General features: G+C 39.5%; 1 protein-coding gene across 3 annotated transcripts in view; it reads right to left on the reverse strand.

The window, feature by feature from the left end:
• Positions 1-1,906: 1,906 nt before the first annotated feature.
• Positions 1,907-23,090, reverse strand: part of FAM53A (family with sequence similarity 53 member A) — a 68,959-nt gene continuing 47,775 nt past the window's right edge. For all 3 annotated transcript variants that reach the window (XM_088056936.1, XM_088056935.1, XM_005517905.3), the window contains exon 5: positions 1,907-3,105. In XM_088056936.1, coding sequence (XP_087913062.1) covers positions 2,782-3,105 — 324 coding nt within the window. In that variant the 3' untranslated portion in view covers positions 1,907-2,781. The remainder of the gene's footprint in view (positions 3,106-23,090) is intronic.

The following is a 23,090-nucleotide window of genomic DNA, read 5'->3' on the forward strand; positions in this document are numbered from 1 at the left end:
GGTTCTCATGGGGGATTGCACTGGAATCTACAAAGTGCACAGATTCCTTCCAGCCAATTTCTTAATTTGCCAGTGTCACTGCACAGCTGTTCAACTGCTCATTTTCCTGTCACCGACTAACACGAGTCTAAACTAGATAATTACTACTTCCTACTGTCATGAAATTCATTCTTCAGTATCCAAACCCACTCCTTTCTGTTTGTTTCCATGAAAGGCCTATTTAGAGTTTTAACAGCTGGCTTAGCAGGAGACTGAGTCCTGTGTTACCATGAGCAAATGTATCTGTAACTTCCCTTGGGAAACCCCTTCCTACTCTAAGGATTGGGGTAGGAATGTGGCTTTGTGTGGACTGAAAACAGCACACCTACAAAAGCAATTCATAACACCACAGGCAGGCTGTATTTCCAAGCTAGAACAAATATTATCTAGTTGTCTATCCTTGCCTTTGCTTTATCAACATCTTATTGACAGCTTCAGCTCTTGTTATTTTTTCATTGACAATGCACACCTTAACCTCCTTCTATCTGTGTCCTCTGAGGCATTTTCTTCTTTTACTTCTTCCAAAAGCTTGTCTTCCTTGGGGAAGGAAGAGCTAAATGGATTGCCACATTAGCTTTCTCATTCCATGCCATTACACTTTTAACTAGTGCTTTCAAATAGGTAAATGAGCTTTTAAGTGATCCCAGTTGTACCATTGGCCTTTGCTATAATCCTGCCTTAAAGCTGCTTCACTTTTACTTACCTCTATTGCTCAATTAATACACAGGGAGGAAAAGCAGTTCTGCAGCCAGCAACTGCAGTCCAGGAGTGAGCTGGGTTGTTCCATTACCACAGAGTCTCGTCACCACACTGCAGCACTTTTCCCAAATACCCATGAGGGGAATGAGCTGTACCTCATTCACTGTTTCTGGAGGAAGCACCAGGAATAGTGATCCTTCATCACATCCAATGGTTCCAAAAGGCTGTGTGTGCCAGCACCTGTCTGCTCTGTGCTGCCCCACAGCAAGCATCTTCAGGGTGAGACATTCCCAACAGGAGCTTCTGAAGGAACTCAAATCTTTGCTCCAACAGCAACTCCTTAATTTAATCATCTAGGAAAAGGAGGATGAGCAGCTTCACTGCTCCCACACAATATGCAGTAACACACCAAGAACCTGGCAAGTCTCTGCAGTCTTCCTGCACCTTACTATGCACACATGCCAGTATGAATAGCACAGATCATTGCCAGTTGCAGTGGGAGCCATAAAAGAAAAAAGTTTAGAGCACCTCACTGAATACCCTTTTAAAAATTTGTTTAGGTTCTGAATTATGGGCACTTGTTCAGTGATTAAGGGCCAATCCCTGTATGATCAAAGGCTGGCCCTAAGCACATGGCTGGATCCTGTATCATACCTTGCCACAGCCATCAGCACATCCCTCAAGATATTTTTTCATATTTTAATCATATTCCATTAGCTGACTGGTTGCTGTATTTTGGTTTTATGGCACAAGTTCCAGCAGGAGTTGGATCATTTAAGCACACTAACTCAAATACCATGATGAGTGATGGACTCAAATGCCATTATCTAAGTTTCCTTTGCCTCTCCCTTTTAACACCATTTTGAGATCAATTTCCTCCTTGTTGAGGAAGTTCCTTATTGCAACTGAACTAAAAAAATAAGTATGTGTTGCAAGAGTCTGCAATAAGTGCAGGATGACATTTGAGATTACTCCAGTAAATGTAATATATTGAGACACCTTTGGGATCCAGCATGAGTTTTTCCACAGCTCTCCAGACAAACCTGATGTCACTTGTGTTTCAATTGACCAGGAATCTGCCCCTCCCCTCCACCAAATTCCACATGTAAGTACCACATTACAGAATCTATCACATTTTTCACAAGTAAAATCCATGAACAGACACAAGTGCAAAGCAAAATGTCATTTTATTTAATTCAAGGACTATTTTCCTTCTAGTATTGCTGAAGGGATCACCTCCTGGGGAATTGATCATTACAAAGTCCCTGTCTAAAAGTTCAAGTGCTCTTGTTGTACATTCTTTTGAAACACAGAAAACATAATGACCGAGTAGGTGGGCAGCTACTTGCAGTTTTAGCCCACCTAAATTAGCATTGCTTCAGGCTAGAAAACAATTCAAGTAGTAAAATAATGAAAAATGTTAACCTTTAAGGTCACTACCATATTTTGATCAAAAAGTCCTGAATGTATGAAAAGAACATTTGTACATGTTATGAAGTTGTTTTTTAACCAGACACTGTCAAAGATGGCAGTTAAGTATTTTGGACCAGTTGTCAACCAGATATTTAAGAGTTTTATCTGAAGGTTTATTACCAATTTCATTATGCAATTCACTTTTCACATTAAGCTCTTTAACAAAAGCAACATAGACCCGCACCAGAATCACTGTAGACAGATTTAGTTTTATAGAATGCCCTTCTGAAAATTCATTTCAAAATAGAGATGCTTTTTCTCCAGAACTGTAAAAGCCATAAAAATGCAAAATATTTGTTAGGAAATTTTTAATCAAAATTATTCCTTAATGTTCAAAATAACATTTAACCTCCTACTTTTTTGTTGTTGTTGTTGTCATCCACATATTGACCAATAGACTAAACAGGTAACAATGGTTCACGTTTTTCCCCCACCTGAAACATTTCTTCTAACACAGGCCCAAAGATAGGCAATACAGAGATTCAGGGACATGGATTATGCATGGCAAAGGTAATCCTCTATCACTTTAATTTAGAACAATTCTGATTCTAGCACACAACTTGGAGTCTCTCAGTTGTTTTCAATCTGCTCTAGGTCCAAGTCCCCACAGTCTAGAGGGAAGATTCCTTCTTCAGTGCTCTCACAATCACTCGTGTCCTCGTCGCTTTCGCACACTGCGTCGGCTTTCTTATAATCCCTTGTTTTGAAGCTACGTTGGCATGACCCGTGGTGCCTCCCTTCATCCAGCTGCTCTTTCATCGGGCTGGAGCCAGGGGTGATGATGTTCATAAGATCATTTGAGTCACATGGCGATGACACAATTGTCTTCATTTGTGTGTCATCATCATCATCTTCATAGTCAAGGGAGCAAAGACTTTTGGAATTTTTTAAAGTCTGCAATAAAAAAAAAAGAGAAACCATGACTATATTAACCATGACTGGGCAGGAGGAACAGAATAAATTCCTGAAATTCTTGAATGGTTTGAGTGTATGTACTCAAGAGTGCCACGTGTTTGAAGTAATCCTGGAAATGAGAGGCACGAAGATAGAGGAAGAATGGTATTTACTTACTACAGAGTCAGGCTTCGTACAGATATTTTGCCTAGATGCCCATTTGTGAGAAAAACAGTCCCCTTCTTTTGCAGGAAGGTCTAAAACCCTACTCTTGGTCAACTACATGAGGAAAGACAGACACTCACCCAAGTCTGCTGCATTGGGCTTCTGGCAAACCCAGAGCAGAGCATTTGGTGACAGCAGCATTTAGGTCAGACAGCTGCGCTGCAGCCCGGTCAACAATTAATTTCCCCTGCAGAGAATGAGCCCTCAGGCGTTGCCTCGGTGAGGCTGCCAGGACAACTGGCACATTTGGGTAATCTCAAACAGAAGAAACCCAAGGCTCTACTGGGAGCATCTTGCTCCAGAGTCAGGTTACTTAGTTTGTCTTTCAGTTGGGTACTGTCTGAACAAGAGCTCAGGAGCAATTCTGTTTTAAGTTCAAAGGATATTAAAACTAGAGGGGCACTGAACTTTATTTGTACAATGGCAAAAGAAAAGAAACACTCAGTAAATGTGCTGTACCAGAGACAAAGGAAAAATGCCTAAGCTCCTCATGGAGCTCTAAGGGATCCTTGTCTAGAATCCAGAGAGAGCATTTAAAAAAACCACAAATATATAGAGAACAAGACTTAAAATTTAACAAGAGAGAAACTTCCAAATTGTGCCTCATGCAAGCACCCAGTGAGAGGAAGGTGACATAACCAGGGCTCCTCTGAGAGGTGGTGCAAGACAGAATAATGTCACACTCATTTTCAGTCTCTCACTGGTTAAGCGACTCCAGTCTCATACATGGCAATCATTGTATTACAAGGAGATCCACAGGGAACAAGACCAACTTTCACACCCATTTCCAGCTTCCTCCCCCAGTTTGTCATTTCTTAAGTATTTTATATTTGTTTATTTGAAATGGGAACATTGCAACATTCCTAGTATGCTGTATTCCAGATGCTCTTCCAGAGAACAGTGTAATGATTCCTGCTTCACCAAGCCATATCAGCACCCACATATGGGTCTTTCCAGTATCTTTGGGTGTTTTTTAAACAAAACTTCACAAATTCAGAAGGAATTTGAATTAGACTTGTCTATAAAAGCTGGTTAAAAGAGGAAAGCTCAATAGGGGGAGGGGATTAGCCTGATCCCTTAGGTTATGATGTTACATATGGAACACCTTGCAGACAATCCCACTGCCACACTGCAAGGACATACAGTCCCTTGGACATTCCTACATCAAATCTACACGGCAAGTTCACAGGAGGGAAAGCTCAGGTAAAGGTAAAAAACAGAGCACTCAAGTGTGGAGCTCAGTCCCAGGCAGGCTAAGGGTGATCAGCAGCACTGGGATGGGATGGTGGCCCCATCACTGGTACCCCTCCACAGGGAGGGCACTGCAGCAGCATTCCCTGAGCCTGCAGCACATTTAACACACCCATACAACACATTACTGATCACAGGCTTGTTTTGCTCCTCCCCTGCTCAAACAGCTTTCATACCTCACAACACACATTCGGTGATTAGTTAAGTCACACATTTATACATTTCCAGCTAGGAAGATCTATAAGGGATAATCTGGTTTGTTTGAACAGACAAACAAGATCTCATCTAGGAGTTGATTTGTCTAACTCCAAGGCCTGCATCCAAAGATGAAAAAACATTACTGCTGGTCATAGTTCTGTTAGGAGAAACTCAAAGTCTTTGTCAGCTGTGGTTAAAGCCCATATCCAATTTTGCATGTGACTAACACTGCATGTGACTAACACAAACAAGATAAATAACCTTGCATGATCATAAAGATGTCTATTTTCAAATTTCACTCCCCTGTGAAAACAGCTTTGGTATAATATACGTCCCAGTTTTCAAAATGCTTCTGTATAGCTCACAGCTTATTCAAGTAGAAACATTTGAGAACATCTGAGTTTCTTTCTATGACTAACAGGTAAAAATTTCTCTCATATTTACTTAAAAGCAAACCAGTATATTTTTAAAATAAAAAATGTTAAAGTATATTTTAATCCTAAGTCTCTCTCATTGCTTTGAAAAACACAAGATGTGTTCTATCTCCATATATGGGACAATATTTTCAGTTCTTTAAACCTATAGTAAGTACTGGGAGGGAAAGGAACCAAATAAAGAAAAGCTTTGAAAGTTCTGCTTTCAGTGCTTTAGAAAGGAATTCCTGAGTCCCCCTTCAAAATATCTTTTATTCAATTTACTGCTAGAAATTAATCCAACCACACAGCTGTCTTTCTAGAAGGTTTGTGTACATAAATGGAAAATTGCCTGTTAGCTGTACTGTGCTGAAACCACTTGAATGGGAACTTTTAGTCGGTTTCAACACAACAGCAAGTGCATTCAACTGGTTCTTTGTTCACCCACTTGTCACAACCTCACCATACTAAAAATAGGTGGATTTATTATCTCGCAGCACAATCCAGCTCCTTTCACAAAGCAAAAGGTAGAAATTGCAATGCATTCAGGCCCCCTGAACTGCAGCTTTCCATGTTACACTGGTACAGTACCACACCTTTCAAGAACAATTGTGCTCAGTGGGGAGCCTGCGAGTACTTGCTCAATGGTCCTCATTTTATAAAGGATGCTGGACTAGCAAGACAAAAGAGTCCACAGTTGGCAATGGATAGAACTCAATCAGCTAGAAGTATTCTTTTGTGTGATGGAAAAAAAAGGAAAAAAAAAAAGAACCTCAGTTTTAAAAGAAGTGAGGCGATAAAATGTCTGAATATTAAGAAAAAAACCCCAACTTTGTACCAAAAACAATGGTCGGGGAAGGAAATAAAAGAAATCTCTCTAGACCCTTGCCATACAAAGCAAATAAGAAAGGCCCAGGGCAGCTTGAAAGGAAGCTAATGTCTGTACTCTTTATTAAACCTTCAGTTCAGAAACCTGTAATACATCACTTTCCAAATATAAGCAGCAATAAAAAGGTTGTTTTTGTTTTACTAACAAAACTAGAGCATTTGCTACAGTAGTCAAGGGAAAAAAATAAGACATTTATGTGCATGAAAACCTGGTGTATAATGGGAGCTGCACTTCTCATGCTTCTCCCCCCGAGCCCCCATCACCCTCCAAGTCCATCCCTCGGCTCTGAGTGGGGTGAAGATCCAGCTGCTCTGAAGAGGTGCAGCTGCAGCAGCTGGCACACACTGAGCAGCAGAGGAAGCCTCAAACCACCACGAGCCCTCAGCCCATCCTATTGCTTTGTCAGCACCAGTTATCACCACAGGATGGGCTGCTCCCTGAAGTCACAGACTTAGGAAGAGAGGGAATTCATCAGTGTAATCAGACTGGTTGTTTGGCTTGCTTCCTGTCCCATCCTGAGACTCGTCCCTATGATGGCACAAGAGATGCTGCTTTAAGGCTGGCCCATGGGATTTCTTGACTGTTAAGGTCTCCTTACCAGTAATAAGAAATACATGGATGGTGCAGTGGTCTCATAATGAGGAAAGTCTGGAATTTCCTGGAGTATCAGCATCTAACCCAAGAGCAAAACACTGAAGTAGCAGAACCCAAGCATGGAGCAATACGTGGCTTTTTTGTTCCTTCCGTGTTTCTAGCCAGTTGAGGGAGATGGGGCAAGTTAGAGAGGCTGCACTTCTCCCTTTGGGAGCTTCATGGGTCCTTACTTCACTTTCTTGATTTATGTTTCCTGTAGATTAGTGAGACTGGCTCAAAAAATGCCTCTACTGATGGTAACTCAAACTTCAGATCAGAAGCACCACAAACAGCACAATGCATTCACTGGTGTCTCAGACACCAACCTGTCCCCAAAGAGGTCACAGCTGAGTCTCAGTAACAACAAAACCCAACCATAGTACAAATTTGTTGTTTTAAGAGATTCCATTCAGTGAAGCTGAGAAGGAGGCTTAAGGACTTTATAAGAACTGACACAAAAGCCTGGTGCTGAGCAGCTCTCAATCATACTGAGAACAAACCATCACTTGGCTGACATCACATCCAACCACACACAGATGTGAAGGGTGCCCCTCCCTGTAAACTGAATTTTCACGTCATGCACCTAATTACTTACATTAACACCTTCACCTGTAATGATTCAGAGCTATGTTGGAGATACGTACACTGTCTACTGTAAACAATTAAAAATGTCAACTGGTTGTATAGACTAAAAAACATCCCACCACAGTCCGAATCCCTGCATCTTCTACTATGCGTGAAGTGAAAAATAGTACGAAAAAATGCTGTGTTTATGTAAGAAACTATTAATCTTTCTGTAGAGTAAATCTCTTGACATTTGACTCTTTTCTGTCTTGAATTGCACTGAGCATTTTGTGAACACTCCACTGTCTGCAGATAACCTTTGCTTTCAAGAAACTTGCAGCTGAGTAGAAATACTGCTTCACTGGTACAAAGTGGCACTGACAGGAGGAAAACAGTATAGTATTCTCCATGGTGTTATGTGCTTGAGGCTTGCTAATGCACTAGAAGTTAAAACCCAAAGTTAAGTGTGAAAGAATCTCTGTTCAAACAAGAAATTAAAAGTGTATTTCTACACATTAGATTTTATAATTCAAGTGTCTAGGTATACACTTCAGGTCCAAAACCACTGCAGAATTTTAAGTTATGCATTTGAAGTAAATCACAAGAGCCATAATTATTTTTCTTGCACCAGCTTAAAAAAAAAGTAGTGAACAAAAACATTTCCATTTATGTATTATGTGGAAGCCATCAAATCATAAGAAAATTCCTGATACCGTCAAGGGCAAAATCAAATCTCCCTTCAATTTGATTTGAGAACCAAAGATGCTGTTCTCTTTTTTAAGCTCTGTAGTTATCCCTTCGTTTTCCTGGAAATTTGGCATGCACTTTTATATATTAAAAAGGCAATGTTTATGTCATCATCTACAGCTAGTAATCAGAAAAGAACTGGAATACTGGATATGAATGAGAAAGAGCAAACAGCCTCTAACATTCTGCCATGTAATTAGACACTGAACTATAATAACCATTCCTTCCAGCAGAGAAATTACTGCTGTAATTCTTGTAGTCAAATAAGGTAAAACTCTATTTGCAACGCCAAAGATCCAGTTAAAAATCAATATAAGCTGACAGCAATACACAGCAGTATGGCTACAGCTTGAAATGACAATTGTTCAGTGCTTTGTCTCCACTGTATCTTCAAAGATTATTTTAATTTTTTAGATGTAGGTGTCCAGGAAGGGAAGGAAACTGCCATCAACTCATTTCACATCAGATGCTAAACAGCATCATGATGTAACAGGCTTTCATCTCCCTCTAGCCAGACTGTTCTAGATTTAAGTGTGCAGCTTTCTGGTGTAGTCTACCATGAAAGTTGATCTATTTATTGGCCTAGATATTTATGCTCATACTCTAAATTGTGCCACAGTGTCCTTTTAAGTTTTGTTTATAAGCTGCAAGAACCTATTATTTAATTTGGCTTTCTATTTAGTGCTATTAGTTGAAAAAAAAATAATGACTTTAAAAAATCACTGAAATACTGAATTTATCTAATTATGCTCAGATATGCCAGAATACAAGGCTGCTTATTGTGTGAAGTAACTGAGAGAAACCACTGGAATAGTTTAAGTATCCAAGTGAGAAAAATAAAATGCACAAATACTGGGGGACAGGAGGGGAAATCGGGGTCAGTTCCTGACTGAACATCACTGCACCCACACAGGGTCCCCTGCACTGGTGAGGGGATTTCAGGCACTGCAGCCTACTCACCTAGTTAGGAAACTTGTAGGACCCAATTAACATCACTGCTCTCACACCACAATCCAAACAGTCAAGCTGGAGGCATAGCAGATCCCAAATACATCAGGGATTACAAATACCATGGATTGAGTTCAACACAAATACCTACTACTCCCCCTTGCCCCAAACTCAGACTTAAAAATCATCCATCATGGGCACTGCATATATGATAAATTCCACACTCAAACTAAATATCCTCTCAAACAAATTTTTCCTTTTAGTGGTTTGCAAAGATGATCTGAACAACTGAGAGCATCCCCAGCCCCCCTGAGAGTTATCAGCTCACCCCTCTCATGCTTACAGAGTTCATGCACTCATTGAAGTTCCAACATTAAGTAATGTAAGAAACTAAAGAATTTAATTAGATTAAATGAAAGTTTGTCTGCCTAAAAGTGTTCAAACTGAATTTAAGCAGCCAAACCAATACTGTCATTTTGTAGTCGTTCCTTTAAAAATTAAATTTTGGTTGGATTGGGCAATTCAGCACAGGAAACTCAGTGCTGGGGTTTAGCAGCTTCTACAAGGTCAGGACTATTCGTCTCAGGAGTTAACTGCTGTTTGCTTTTAAAGATAAATTGAAACCTAAGCAAGTTTATGCAGTACTTAATGTAATACAGTCAAGAATATGATTCAACGCTAGTGCTAACATGGAGAGGGTGAATATACACAGGAATTTTCCCCTTTATAAAGCCCAGACCAACATTAAACCACATTTTTAAAAGTTTACAGTATGGAATTTTAATCAAGATGTTAGCCTCTTAGATTTTCTAATTCAGTGGATTTGTGAACTGCAACCTTTTACCTTCTCAGTCTAAGTATAAATCATGCAAGCGTTTATTGTAAGAATGTGGAATTACTCTCTACAAACATCAGGCCTACCTATTTCACCTGCATGTAATTAAGAAGAGAGTTTCAGCTATTCTTAGGACCAGGCACCTACAGATGCTATGAATTATGCCATTAGCTACAACAGAGGGGGCTCACACAGAGGATTTAACTCTTCTGAAGTGACTAATAATCAATACAGTGCCAAAGTGGAACACAGTGACATTGCTCTGTTTAGCTGAATAATACTGAATAAAAGGCTTGGGCCAGGGAGAAGGTTTAAGCCAAATAGGACAGTTCCCAGATACAGCAGCAGTGTTCATCTGAAATGCACCCATGCATTAAGACAGAGATTTCTTCAAAGACAAATAACCACCACAGAAAAAAAATTATTCCAAAGGGTGCTGAAAGAGCAAGGAAAGGGCCTGGATGATGGATTCTTGCTGTGGTCTTGCTTCAGCAACAGCTGCAGTCAGGGGTCTCTGCAGTGCCACAGAAATTCTTCTGCCTTAAGGTAAACCATTGTCTTTGCACACCTTCAACCAGATTTTCCTACTGGCTGCTTGACCCTAAGCACATCTCTATCATGGACAGTGAATTTATTCCTCTTTCAGATAGACTGAGGAGCTGGACAATATGGAACTGGGCCTCTACTGTGCTTGAGCTGCACAAAACTCGAGAGGCTTTGGTCTGGCAAATCCAATCAGCCAACAGCACTAATGAGCAATGGTGTGATGAACAAACAGCTGCATCACTTGTGTGCATACAGGGATGATAAACACATCTGGTTTTGTAGTAGAAGGACACAGAGGGAAACAATGTAAGCACATGCTCTCTCCCAGCAGAAGCGATTCATGCTTTGCCAGAGTCATTCCCTCTTTTCCTGTTCAAGAACTATTACCTTTCCTTTCAGAAAGAAAACAGGCTGTGGAAGCAAGAAACAGCTTAAACTGTGTATTACCATCTTCCTTAGTTATATGACAAAATAGTTGTATGAAGACTTAGTTTAAATCAAATCTAACTAATGCATATGAAAGATGCCTCTATTTTTCCACATTTTACACTGGGAAATAAAAAAGCGCACACACATCATTAACATGAGCTACACACACCCCTGAACAGAAACACAGGCACAAAAGGAGCAGCACAAGAAAACTGCTTAACAAGACTATGATTGCTTGCAGTACCATCTATCTCTCAGTGTTCAGCATTCAGGATCCAAAAGCAAAGACCACCCTGGGTAGTCAAAGCCTTCTGATGTATTATTCCTCTGACAGAGGAATTAACAGACTACAATCAGCTCTGAAACAACATAAACAAAAAAGTTACCTCCAACCCCAGGAGTTTTAATAACTTTTTCAGTCTCTAACTAGATACATTTAGATGAGAAAAAGCTGTACCTGTGCTTCCACAAAACTCTAAATAAAAAGTGACATTCCAAAGTTTGCTTTGCCATGCCAAACTCTGCTCTCAAGTAACAAGGTTTACGTTGACTGATTATGCACTGGAGTAACACAGGACAGGATTTGACCCTTGTAGCTTCAAAACATGACCATACTGGCTTCATTTCCTGCTATTTACATGTCATCTATTTTTACAGAGAAGTTCTATTCCTGAGAAGTTTAGCCAAGGTCTTATTCCTTCATGGCTTTGCTATGAGCTGCAAACAATTACTGTAACAACTGAAATCACATATGCACCAACTGCTGCAGTGTACATCCATGTACCAACTTCTCTTAAAAATTCCTTCATGTTCTCTTCCCATTTTATTTTTATCCTCAGGTCAACTGTTAAGTTGATATGATAGGTCAAACTTAGGAGAAATTAGAGAAGAAAACTCCAAATCCTGATTCCAATGCTGCCCTCATTAGCTACTGACAGATGTCAGACTCACCTATATTATTGGGTTATGCTGGAACTCCATCATAACTAGCATTTTAAGGGATTCTATAATTGGGCCATAAAGTTCACTTCTGCCAGAGGAGGGGGATGGGGAAAAAAAGGAAAACTACCCCATCAGCTTGAGAACAGTTCCCCCTTCTTCAAGTCAACTTTCAACTAGAGGAATATTTGTCCAAAACAAAGCCCTAAGATCTTGCTATGCAAGTGCACAGAGGGACACATGGGCACAGACACACACAAAGCACAAGTGTGTGTTAACAGTAAATTCTTCCAGGAGCATTAATTTAAACTGTAGGTGGACCTTTACCACTAATTACTTCCAGGGACAAGTTACACTGAAGACAATGTGTTTAAGAAGAACAGAATTAGTACCAGAGATTAAAGGTGAATAGTGCAAGGACTGCATTTTCCTAGCTCAGTATCCAATTTTGTACTATTTGAACATTTTTGAAATAATGTGGTTCAGGAAGTGTTCCTGACATTAATTGACAATACTGCTATATATTTTTAATACTAAGTCAATCTGTACTAAAATTTCTGTTTGAGAAACAGAATTCAGACACGTTTGTTTATTGGTTCAAATACCAAAGCTGACAACATGTCAGCAGTTGATGATCAGTATGTTTTTTTAAAAAGTCAGGAAACCATATATGTGGTCCTTTATCCTTCAGTGCAACACGTTTTAAAATACATCATACCAAGTCAGACAAGAAGCAAAGTATACACAACTTGTGTAAGGCAGAGACAATGCTCATATTCCTAAAACTTTGAGGTAACACTAAAACTGGGCTCAATCTCTCGCTATACAGCCTCAGTTTTCTTCTATTGTGCAGTAAATCCAGAATTTGCATGAAAAAGCAGCAACATTCAAAAAACCTGTTCATTTAATTATCATATGTGCTTGGTTTTAAAGATGAGGATCTGTTTATGCTACCCCAGCTTGCAAACTTCCTTGCATACCATGAAGGCCTTGAGTTTTAGTAACATGGTTATTAACATAATGAAAACTGAAATCAGGAAACTCCTCAGAAGACTCATTTACTTAAAATTCCTTTTCTGCTAATATTTAAGTTTTATTGCAAAGCACATATCATCAGAATAAAAATAAATGAGTACTTTCATATATAGAAACAGATGATCTATTTGATTATCTGCAGCTCACCTTAGCATTAAACCATCACCTCCCAGATCACCTGTGCAGAAAACATCTCCTTATCAACTCTATTCCATTAGAAGTTGTATGTAACAGCAACTTAAGAACAGAACAAACTTCTCTTCAATTCGTATGTACTTGAAAAAACACATAAGCAAGCTATTATTTCCCATCCTAATGGAAAAATTGACATCACTAAGTGATGTAGAGAAATTACAATCAGTTCATTTCCACAGGCTTGAGATATCTGTTCTGCTTTTATCACCCCTATGCACCAGCGCACACACGCAGCAGGAATTGATCAATGCAATGCAAGACTAACAAAAGATCAAGTGACAGTTAAATTTAAGACTTCTCCAAGTGATTTTAATAAACCTCTCTGCAGAGAAACGCCTCAGATGAATCAACTTGGTTTAACGTCTCTTTTAGATGATGATGCATCAAGTCAGAAAGTGACTGTCAAAAAGCAAGGGAAGTTCCACAACAGGTAATAGTATGGAAGAACAAAGTCTAGTTTCAGAGTTAAGTCCTTGCATTCAGGTACAACAAAAACCTACTAATCTATTAATTTGATTAACATGTTACAAAAAATACTGAATATTTAAAGAACCCTCTCCCTGAATTACCCAGAGTTAAATTCAAAGATGTACAACTTTTCCAATAAATTTCAGAAGATTACACTGGGATTTTATTTTTTGCCAAAAAATTCTGGAAAAAAGTTCCCGTATCAATGATAAGACACTACGCAACACTTCTGCTAGCCATCACCTCTTGCAATTGAGAGCAGAGGAAAAAAACAACTTAATCCCCTGCCACCTGCCAAAACCCAGATGGTAAAACCTGAGAAAAGAGCTCTCACCTCTCTTTAAACCCTTAGGCACATTAACTATAAGTTTAACACTGAACCATAGCTCTTAACTCAGTATCGTTTTCCAAACAACATCACCAATAATTTTAGCATTATCCAATTTTCTGGTGGGATAAGTAATAATTAAAAAAGAAATACCCACAGCTGGCTGAAACCTGGCATGTGAGTCAATAGATGGCTCCTTTCTTTTCTCATAATGTCAAATGCAGCTGGTCTGGTACTCATTAGCTCTTTCAGCAATGAATACTTATTGTACATACAGGAACTTGCAAGAAAGGAAAAGCAACTCTGCAGCAGATATTTCACTGCCTCCTCTTCTCCTCAGCACGTTGCTCACAGGAAAGTACCGTAAACACACAGGCAGTGCTGATTGCAGGTATGGCAAAGCAACACAGCGATGAGCAGCTCTGGCTATCTGCAAGACATTTGTTACAGAATCCATTCACAAAAGAGGGGGAAAACCTCCATCCTTAATGATATTTCCTTTTCTTCACTCTCCTCAGGGCTTATACTCCCTCACTGTCAGAGCACAGGGAACCTCCAGCACAAGGACTCACTTCATTAAATGCCATTTTGGGCCTAATTTCACATTGTGACCCACTCTGCTGAGGCAAAGAAAGCAAAACGCCAGATGCTCTCTGTGCCTGCTACCTCAGCAGCGTTTCATTCTCTGCTCCAAAAAACTTCCAGGCATCCATTCAAAACCAAGTACCCCCAGCATGGTCTGTCCTGTCACAGGACAAAGTGCTGGCTTGTCTTCAGCTCACTTTTGATGCTTGCCTATCATCTCCCAGCCCAGCCTACTCCTATCTCCTTTCCTTCTTCCCAAGCCTGCTGGAATTTGAACTTTAAATGGACGCCCTCCATGGCAACAATAGATAAAAAAGGAGCCTTTGATTGTTCATGCGTTGCAGAAAAGAAAGGAAGAGATTCATCCTGGCTGCAACCTAGCAGAAACTCATCAAGCACGGCTCCCCTTCCATTGCAATGGGATGCCTGAGCCTGTAGCTACTCATTCAAGCTCCCTGCGTCTGTTTCCATTCAAAGAGGATGAATTCTTCAGGTTTCCCCTGTTAAGGAATTAAATGTTGATCCTGTGAATGAAGGGCAACACCAAGCTTGGAAAACTGCCAAAAGGTTCTGTAACACTCAGCAGTTTGGAGTTAATTCAATACTTATTGATACCTAGCAGGATTTATAGCTGCATTATTTATAAGGGGTGGGGGGAATCACAGAGCCATATTTAGACCTCAGTAATAGACTATTTTTAGCACCATCTGTTTTTCTAGTTTGTTCCCTTGCTTAGGCAAGAACATACTTTTACCCAGCTCCCTCTTCCTTGCCCATTTAAAAGAATCCACAGAGTCTAAACCAAAGCACAAGTTAGGATCACTTGAAATGTTTATTGTGCAGCAATGCTCCTAATCATGTTCTGGAAATCAAACCTGCTGACTAAGGACAGTCTTGGGCTGATGTAACACTATATGTTGTCTTCACAGAACTGAGCAGATTTTTTTAATGTACAGGGCAATGTGTTTCACACAAAGGAGGTTACTATCTGGAAAGAAACAACTGATCATTAACTGCATTAAGCCATCTGAAAAGTGGTTCACAACTCCTGGCAGTGCTTTTCTGGGACATAGTTGCCAAGTTTCACCCTCATTAAACACATAGATTTTATTTTTTTTTTTTTGTCACAAGTACTTTCTGCCAGGGCAGGCTGCTGTTAGAGGGGAAACAAATCATAAGCAGCTGCTGCAAGCACCTTGTTTCAGAGATGAGTTTCAAGCTGCAGCTGTTACCCACTCAAAAGCTCCCCCAAACCTCAAATTACCTCTTTGAGTTTACACTGATATTCTGCTTTTAGTATGTGACACAACACCAGTGGCTGCAGCATGACAAGGGACAGAATGAAGGGATTGCTGGTTCCTTGAACTCAGAGAAGCAAGGCTTTGGGTACTTCATGCTAATTAAGTTCTGAGAAATGTACTTGATAGCAACAATATATTCATCTTACCCTCCTGGCTCACAAATGTTTTGTTTTTACCTGAACAGTAGCACAAATATTTAAAAGTTTTACTGTTAACTGTGTCAGATTAAGAAATTTTAGTGTAGAGCAAGGCAGAAAACTCACGTAAAATATGAGTTCACAGAATTCTTACTTGTTACAAAGGGCAGCAGCAATAAGGGTTGCAAACTGGTTTCCTAGCCTTGCAGCACACGTCAAGCATTCCTAGGAAACAGACTGCATGCAGCAGAAAACCAAAATAACTCCCAGCATGTAGTACATAGGTCAAAATTAAATTCTACAAACGCACAACAGACACATACAGAGACTATAATGGGCTCCAATAAAGTCTTGAGGGCTTTGAAACTTTCAAGCAATCAATATGATTAATAGAATATTCATTTGGCAATGGCATTACGCAACAATAATTTCAGTGTGAAGGAAATATAACAGTGCTGCCCACCCAGCAGCCCCTGGGATGTTTCCTTCCACTTCACTGGTTTTTGGTTTTTTTGGGGGGGTTTTTTTAAATGGAGGAAACAGGACGCAGCACTTACAACAACCTGCCAGGTACATGGAAAGGTTCCTTGGCAGCACAACACACAGACAGGCCATTCCCAGGATCACAGCCAGGATGGTGAAGTCTGTTCCTGGTGAGAAGCAGCTCCACAAGCCCCAGCAGCAACCACAGTGTCCCATCTGCCAAAGCTCCCCACTGATGTGACAAGTAGTCTGTCCCTCTCTAGGGGAAAAAGCTCCAAATCTATGCTGCTTGGAGAGGACGCCTCTCAAAGGACAGTCTGCCTCAACTGAGAGAGCTCAATAAAAGCTGTTCAAAGGACAGAATCTGTCTGCAGTACTTTGAGTGGCCACACAAAGCACATGGACAAAAGCCAGCACATACAGTAACTGTCGCAATAAATTTAAGATTTATTGCCAACTATGTTTAAGAGTAAGACTAAGATTACAACTTGTAGTTCAATTCCCTAAGGCTGTTGCATAACCTGCAAATATATTACAACATAAGAGCAAACTAATACTGGTGATTAACCAGGAATATAATCAGAGGATCTGGAACTCTTCAAAAATGCAGCTTGTTGCAAACCTTATAGCAAAGCATCCAACTTTTATGGGGGCAAGGATGCTCACTTGTTTGCACATAAACATACACTTTTGTGAAGATCTGGAAAGTGTAACCTACCTGATTCCTTTTACAAAGCTAACACCTTACTAGCTAGTACATATATATCTAGCATGATTCTGCATTCAGACAGGACTATAGGGATAGATGAATCACAGTCTCAGAAAGCAACTGCAGAAAATAATGGCAGAAAGATTCAGGATCAGGCTCACTAGGATCTGCCCATCCAGCCTTCTCTTACACACCAGATGGCTCTGGAAGGACAACAATCATCTGTCCTTCAGTGTCCATCAGTGATCACAAAGAAAGGGCTTTGTGATTAACTCTCCAGTCCATACCCATTTGAGGGGTGGCTGGGTGCCAGTGAAAGGAACTGTAGCAAGTCAGAAGAATCTGTACAAACTCCATTTATACCCTAGTCCATTCTAGGATCTCTCCCCTCTACCCCAATAACTAAGGGACCTGGGATCCACATGCCAACACTTTCACAAGCCTATGTGAAATTGATCTACAGCTGGTTCTAACTGTATCAAATTATATATTGGCAAAAAACCATGAACCATTAAGAGATTGGTATCTTATCCTACTTAAGTAGCTAATAATCTGTAAGTGAAGTCTGATCTTTACTATCTTGAACTTCCAAATTTAAAAATAATGCTCCAAAAGCACTGAGGTAGTTTGAACAAAATGTGACTTTTTAAAAAATTCATACAATAAATATATTTTTTAAACCTCAGTAAGTTTCTTACCACTTAGCATTTTGAACAGTATTACTTCAGTCCTCATGATAATCATTACTCAGCAACATGTTTCCATGTCAAGGTCTCCAATGGCAGAGCACAGTGAAAAAAGTACAGAAAGGCCTTTTAAGATATAAATGAGTTGTGTATGTGCTCTGTAAGCAGACACAAACAAATCTTTATCTCCTGACACTAGTCAGAATAAAAGTATCAATACTAGCCTACAAGGTCACTAACATTAACTAATTCAGTGATAATAATTCCTCATTTGGAGTGGTATCACCCTTGTTCCTCCTAGTAGAAACATTTTATCATGACATGTATACAAAATTCCCTGACAATATCCAACAGTTCACCATTTTCTACAATTGCTGTTTTTACACAAGCACATGCTGGCTTATGTCCACCACAAATGTCTGGAGGCCATCTGAATGAGCTTGTGTTACACTTGACTCAAGATAAAGGTGGGAATCTGACTCTTTAGTTGTTAAGATTTAAGAAGAGGATACATACTTCAGGCATTGCAAGTATGCTTTACAAAGGGTTCCTCCTACCCCCATCAAACAGAATAATGTATTTACCAGATTAACCACACCCTAAAGTTTAATCTAATTATTTTTGAATCAAACTGTATCACTACAAGATGCAACAAAAACACTACACTTGACATGCAGGGGGCTCCATTGACCTGAGGACCCGTTTCCCTTAAAACAGAATTCTTTCTGCTGCCCATTCTTGCAGGGAGAGGACACCTCCTGCAGAGCTCAACCACCACAGAAGAGAGGTAAAATAACCTGAGTTTAAACCAGGGTTTTGTCAAAAGGAGATTAAAACAACCAGACAGTTTAGATCTCAAAGATTTTATTGGTGCCTCAAAAGATGGCAATCAATTAAATTCTTTCCAGAACTGAAGCCATTCAAGATTATTAATTACTACCTAACTATTCAAGGTCCATGCTTTCTGCTGTTAAAGGACCTTAGGCTCAGTAACAGAAAAGAGAAAATTCTCATTTCTTCTTATGGTTATTCAAACTCTCCATGAGGTGTCCTCTCCCTAGGAGAGCAGAAAGAATTCAGTTCTTTTAGAATATGGATACCAGAGAACAGTATTTTTCAACACGGAGCATATATATACTTAATTGTAAGTCTGGAAGTGAAACACTCCACTGCAAAGTGCTTTTGTTCATATTAAATTCCATTATTACTTTCCTACTCACCTGACAAAGTACTTCTATTTAACAAGCTTAAGGGCCATTTACCAACCCAAATGCACACTTGCATGCCCTGAAAACACACCTTACTGTGCCAACTATGTCAGCTTTGCAAAATTGGAAAATGCAAGTTTATTGCTCTGGGACATGCAATTTTAACAAGCCTTGGAAATTCAACTTAAAAAAATTTTTGGTTCTATAGTAACACAGGCTCAAGTTACAAGAGTTACACAACCAAAATAATATTAAATGCTCAACAAAATGGCCTGTGCACTGAGCCCTTCAGGACAGTACATTCACTCTGAATCCGTGAAACCTTCAAGTACGTATTTTGATTCAGGAAAGTAGCCTCAAAACAAGTATGATGAATAACATTCTAAAACAAAAACAAAACCAAAAACCAAACCTGCTAGGCAAGCAGTTATGCAAAAGTAAACTAATTAAATGCTAAAAGGAGAGAAGCTAAAAAAAACCCCCACATTAAGTTTATATTTGAGGGGTTTGGAGCACATCAAGAGACTCAGCCTCTGGATCAATTTTGGTTTTGTGGACTAATGAAGAATTTCAGTGAGGCTCCATGTGGACTGTGCTTCAAGCACATCTGATTTCTGCCACTCTCAGCACACACTACAGCAGTTACAAGTAACCTTGAAGCCCTACAAAATAGGACATGACAGTTAAGCCACAAGCACCTGTCATATGTGTTTTACGATCTTTCATACTATTTTACATCATAACACTACTTCATATCACTTATTTTAACCAACCACTTCAAACTTAAATACCCTTCTGCAACACACATTTTAAAAGGGACAAACTTCAACATGGGCTGAAATGCAGTTACCCAGGATTAGCTGAAGTTCAGAAAACTTTCAGTCCTGCTAAGCAATTTATACCACAGTATTCTTGTTCCAATACTGCCAAGACCACAAAGTTCTCCTGCTCTTTACTGGTAATGTGAATTAGTCTAGAAGACTGGCAAAGCACATGCTGATCAACGTAAAACAGAACTGAAAGATGAAATAGTTAAAATATAACTAGGAAAGGAAAAAAGTATCAAAAGCCACACCTGAAGAACACTGGGAATATGCAAAACACTTCCCCAGAAGTACAGTATCTCTGCGGAGTTTAAATTACTCAACCTCTGGTCTTAAAGGCTCTTTTAAACTCCACATTTGTAAAACCTCTACAGGCCCAAGCAATCACAATTTTTGAGTTGTGCCAAACTAATCTACCTCTTGCACGAGAAAAAGGACCACATAGGCTACATGCCTTCTGGTTTTACTATTCAGGTTTGGCTGAGGGAAGGCAGTTTCTTCAGTAGGGAGCTAGAAATGTTAGTGTGGTATTGCAGCCTTCCTGGGTATGGTGGAAGGAAGGCAGATTCTCGACCCACAGCAGGCACCAGTGACCCCAAAAGTGACACTGAGCCAGGCCTTGGTTCTAATGCATCTACCCAAGAGTGAGATCTACCACTTCTCCTTCCCTTTCCACAAGATGTTGTTCTCCTATTGCACTAGCACATCTTGTGCTTTTCAAAATGAAATAGTTACATACAAAAAAATCTGCAAGTACAATTGCAACACTTAAATATTTCTAATCAAGGCAGACTATGCAATGCAATGATACCTGGAACACTGGGGTACTACAAATAGTGAATATTAAAAATTTTCAATAGGCCTTCAAAATATAATTAGATATTTTACCCAACTGAAACACATCATGAAAACATTTTTGAGCTGGAGATGCTTCATGTTCAAAATAAGTTTGTTGAAATTGTTTTAGGTGACATCAGTTTACCAGCTTCTATATCTGAGTATTTGAGTACTTAGTCACTTGGCTGAAGTTTACGAGGTTGCCACATCAATAACTGAGTTATCAGTACACTGTTGGCTGCTCAGCAGTACTGGAAGCAAGCAGAAACAGTTTCATTTAAGAACTGAGGATGCATTTGCTATTTTCTCAAAAGCATAGGAAGACAGTTAAAATGGAAATGCTGTTAAGCAAACATCCAGATCGATGGAACAGTCATTTCACAAAGCACTGAATGAACCAAGTTATTTTTTAACTACTGCAAGTTCAAGATTCTTAAAAAAGGCTGTTGGGCGGATGAAGTGTGTCACACCAGTACTGCAACAAGAACAACTAATGGAAAACTACCCAGGCTTCTGTTTCACACAGGGTGCTGCAGCTTGCACTCCAAAAGGTTTGGGCTAAGCAAGCTCTTCACATTCCTGCCATTTTAGTGTTGAAGTCAGAGCACTTTAGCCACTACAGGTTTATCAAAAACACCCTGTCAGCAAAATACTTTTTTGATGTAGCAAAATTAAGCCTAACACAAAGGGATCTATCTACTACTTATCCAGTTGATGACTTGCACTAGAAATTTTATTTAATTCCTGATTATCTCGTACTGCACTTCAGTTAAGAACTCCTATTCAGGAGCTGCATTTTGTTCTCTATCATTTCATTATTACAACAGACCTAATCTCCAAGGTGCCACTTTATTTCCCAGCTAATGCAAATATTTACTTGAACTATTTAACTGCATTTTTAAACCAGACAGGTGATGTCTGATGAAAGTATTTTCCTGAAAGTCAGATACACAACACAGCAGATGTGCTCACGTGGCAAAGCAACCTCAAAATCTCTGGTGGGATCTCCAACACTGGGAACAGTGCAGAGAAACTATAACCATGACAACAGCAAATCACCTACAAAAAAAGGCCGCAACACCTTTGATATTAAAACAACATGAGTCCTAACTCCATCCTGTGTTGCCCAAATACAAGCAGTTTTTCACTCCAAACTGCCACTTTCAATCTTAATAATGTCAAGAGCAAATGTGAAACCAGCTCCTTCTACTACACATAAATGAATAATTTATATAAAGTTAATAACTTTTTGAGAATTATTCAAAAACTAAGAAAACCAAAGCCCGCAGGACCTAAAGAAAAGCATGTTAAAATAATTCATTTTTCAATCTCTGCTTGCATAGAAAGTTGGACAATTCAAAACATCTGGATATGAAGAAACTAGAAAGATTTCAAAGATATTTAGTCTCATATAATCTTGATTTTCTTTAGACTCACCAGAAAGTTACTGTACTAACTTCTGCCATAAATAATTTTTTCATTTAACAAAAACTCTTTAATCCTTTTCTTCAAAATGCACAGTAAAAACCTCATACACCTGACCACTTGAATCCTGGTAAATCCCCACAGAGATTCCAGAAACACTCAAAATCCACACCAAAGAACTGCCTACCAGCACTGAGTGACCTTCCTGTTGCTCTCTCCCTTCAGCCATATGAAAAAAGTCCCCAGATTTTAGAGACTTCTTGACACTGTCTATTCCTGGGTAATTCTTCAAAAACAGACAAGATTCTTCTTGCTTTTTGCGAACTTAAACCATTCTCATTTCAAAATGGAAATTCTCCCTACGCAAGTGCTCACCCTTGTAATTTTTGCAACAAAAGCTCATTTCACATCAGGATTGCAGCTGCATTTGTTGTAAGCCAATTTTCTTCCTTCACTGAAAATCCCCAGCAGTCATTACACTCAAGGAGTCTTACAGATACAAGTTTGAAGCAAGTTATTTTCCCTAACATGTTTATACACCACAGTGAATTTAAGAAGTCTTTTTGAACATCAAAAACCCCACAGAAGATGAGTCTTCTCCACTAATCCAGTTTAAACCTAGTACTTTCTTATCTTCTTGTGTGCACTGATCTCACAGGAAGTTTCTTGGGTGGAGACTTGAGAAAGTTTTCAAAAGCCTCTGAACTGTAGCTGAGTTACTAGTTTGGTTTTATTGCACAAACCCACTTTCTACCATCCAAACAGACCTTAAACCAGAACACAGTTCCAGAGAAAAAACTCTGCCCTGGAATATCTTCATGCCCTCAGAGCTGAGGAGATCACACACCCTATTCAGCAATTAATGCCATATTCTACTTATCCTTACAAACATAATCAAAGCAGGTTAAAAAAGTTTTCCACAAGTAAGACAGGCAAGGGAGCTGAGTGACCAGACTTCAGTCCAAGGGAGCCCAGAACAGCAGCATGACACAACTAGCCTTGGAAGTTACACCTCGTCCCAAAAGGAAAAGGGTGCGTTATTCAAAACCATGCTATGACACAGCACTTGGAATAAAAAGTCAAGTTACAGTCTGTACTAAAGGCCCTAACAGCAACAAAGTTGCACTGCCTAAAAAAAAAAAAAAAA

This window comes from Pseudopodoces humilis, chromosome 6, assembly GCF_049639895.1.
Source record: "Pseudopodoces humilis isolate 2021_Gansu_Grassland_sample_001 chromosome 6, ASM4963989v1, whole genome shotgun sequence".
Lineage (NCBI taxonomy): Eukaryota > Metazoa > Chordata > Aves > Passeriformes > Paridae > Pseudopodoces > Pseudopodoces humilis.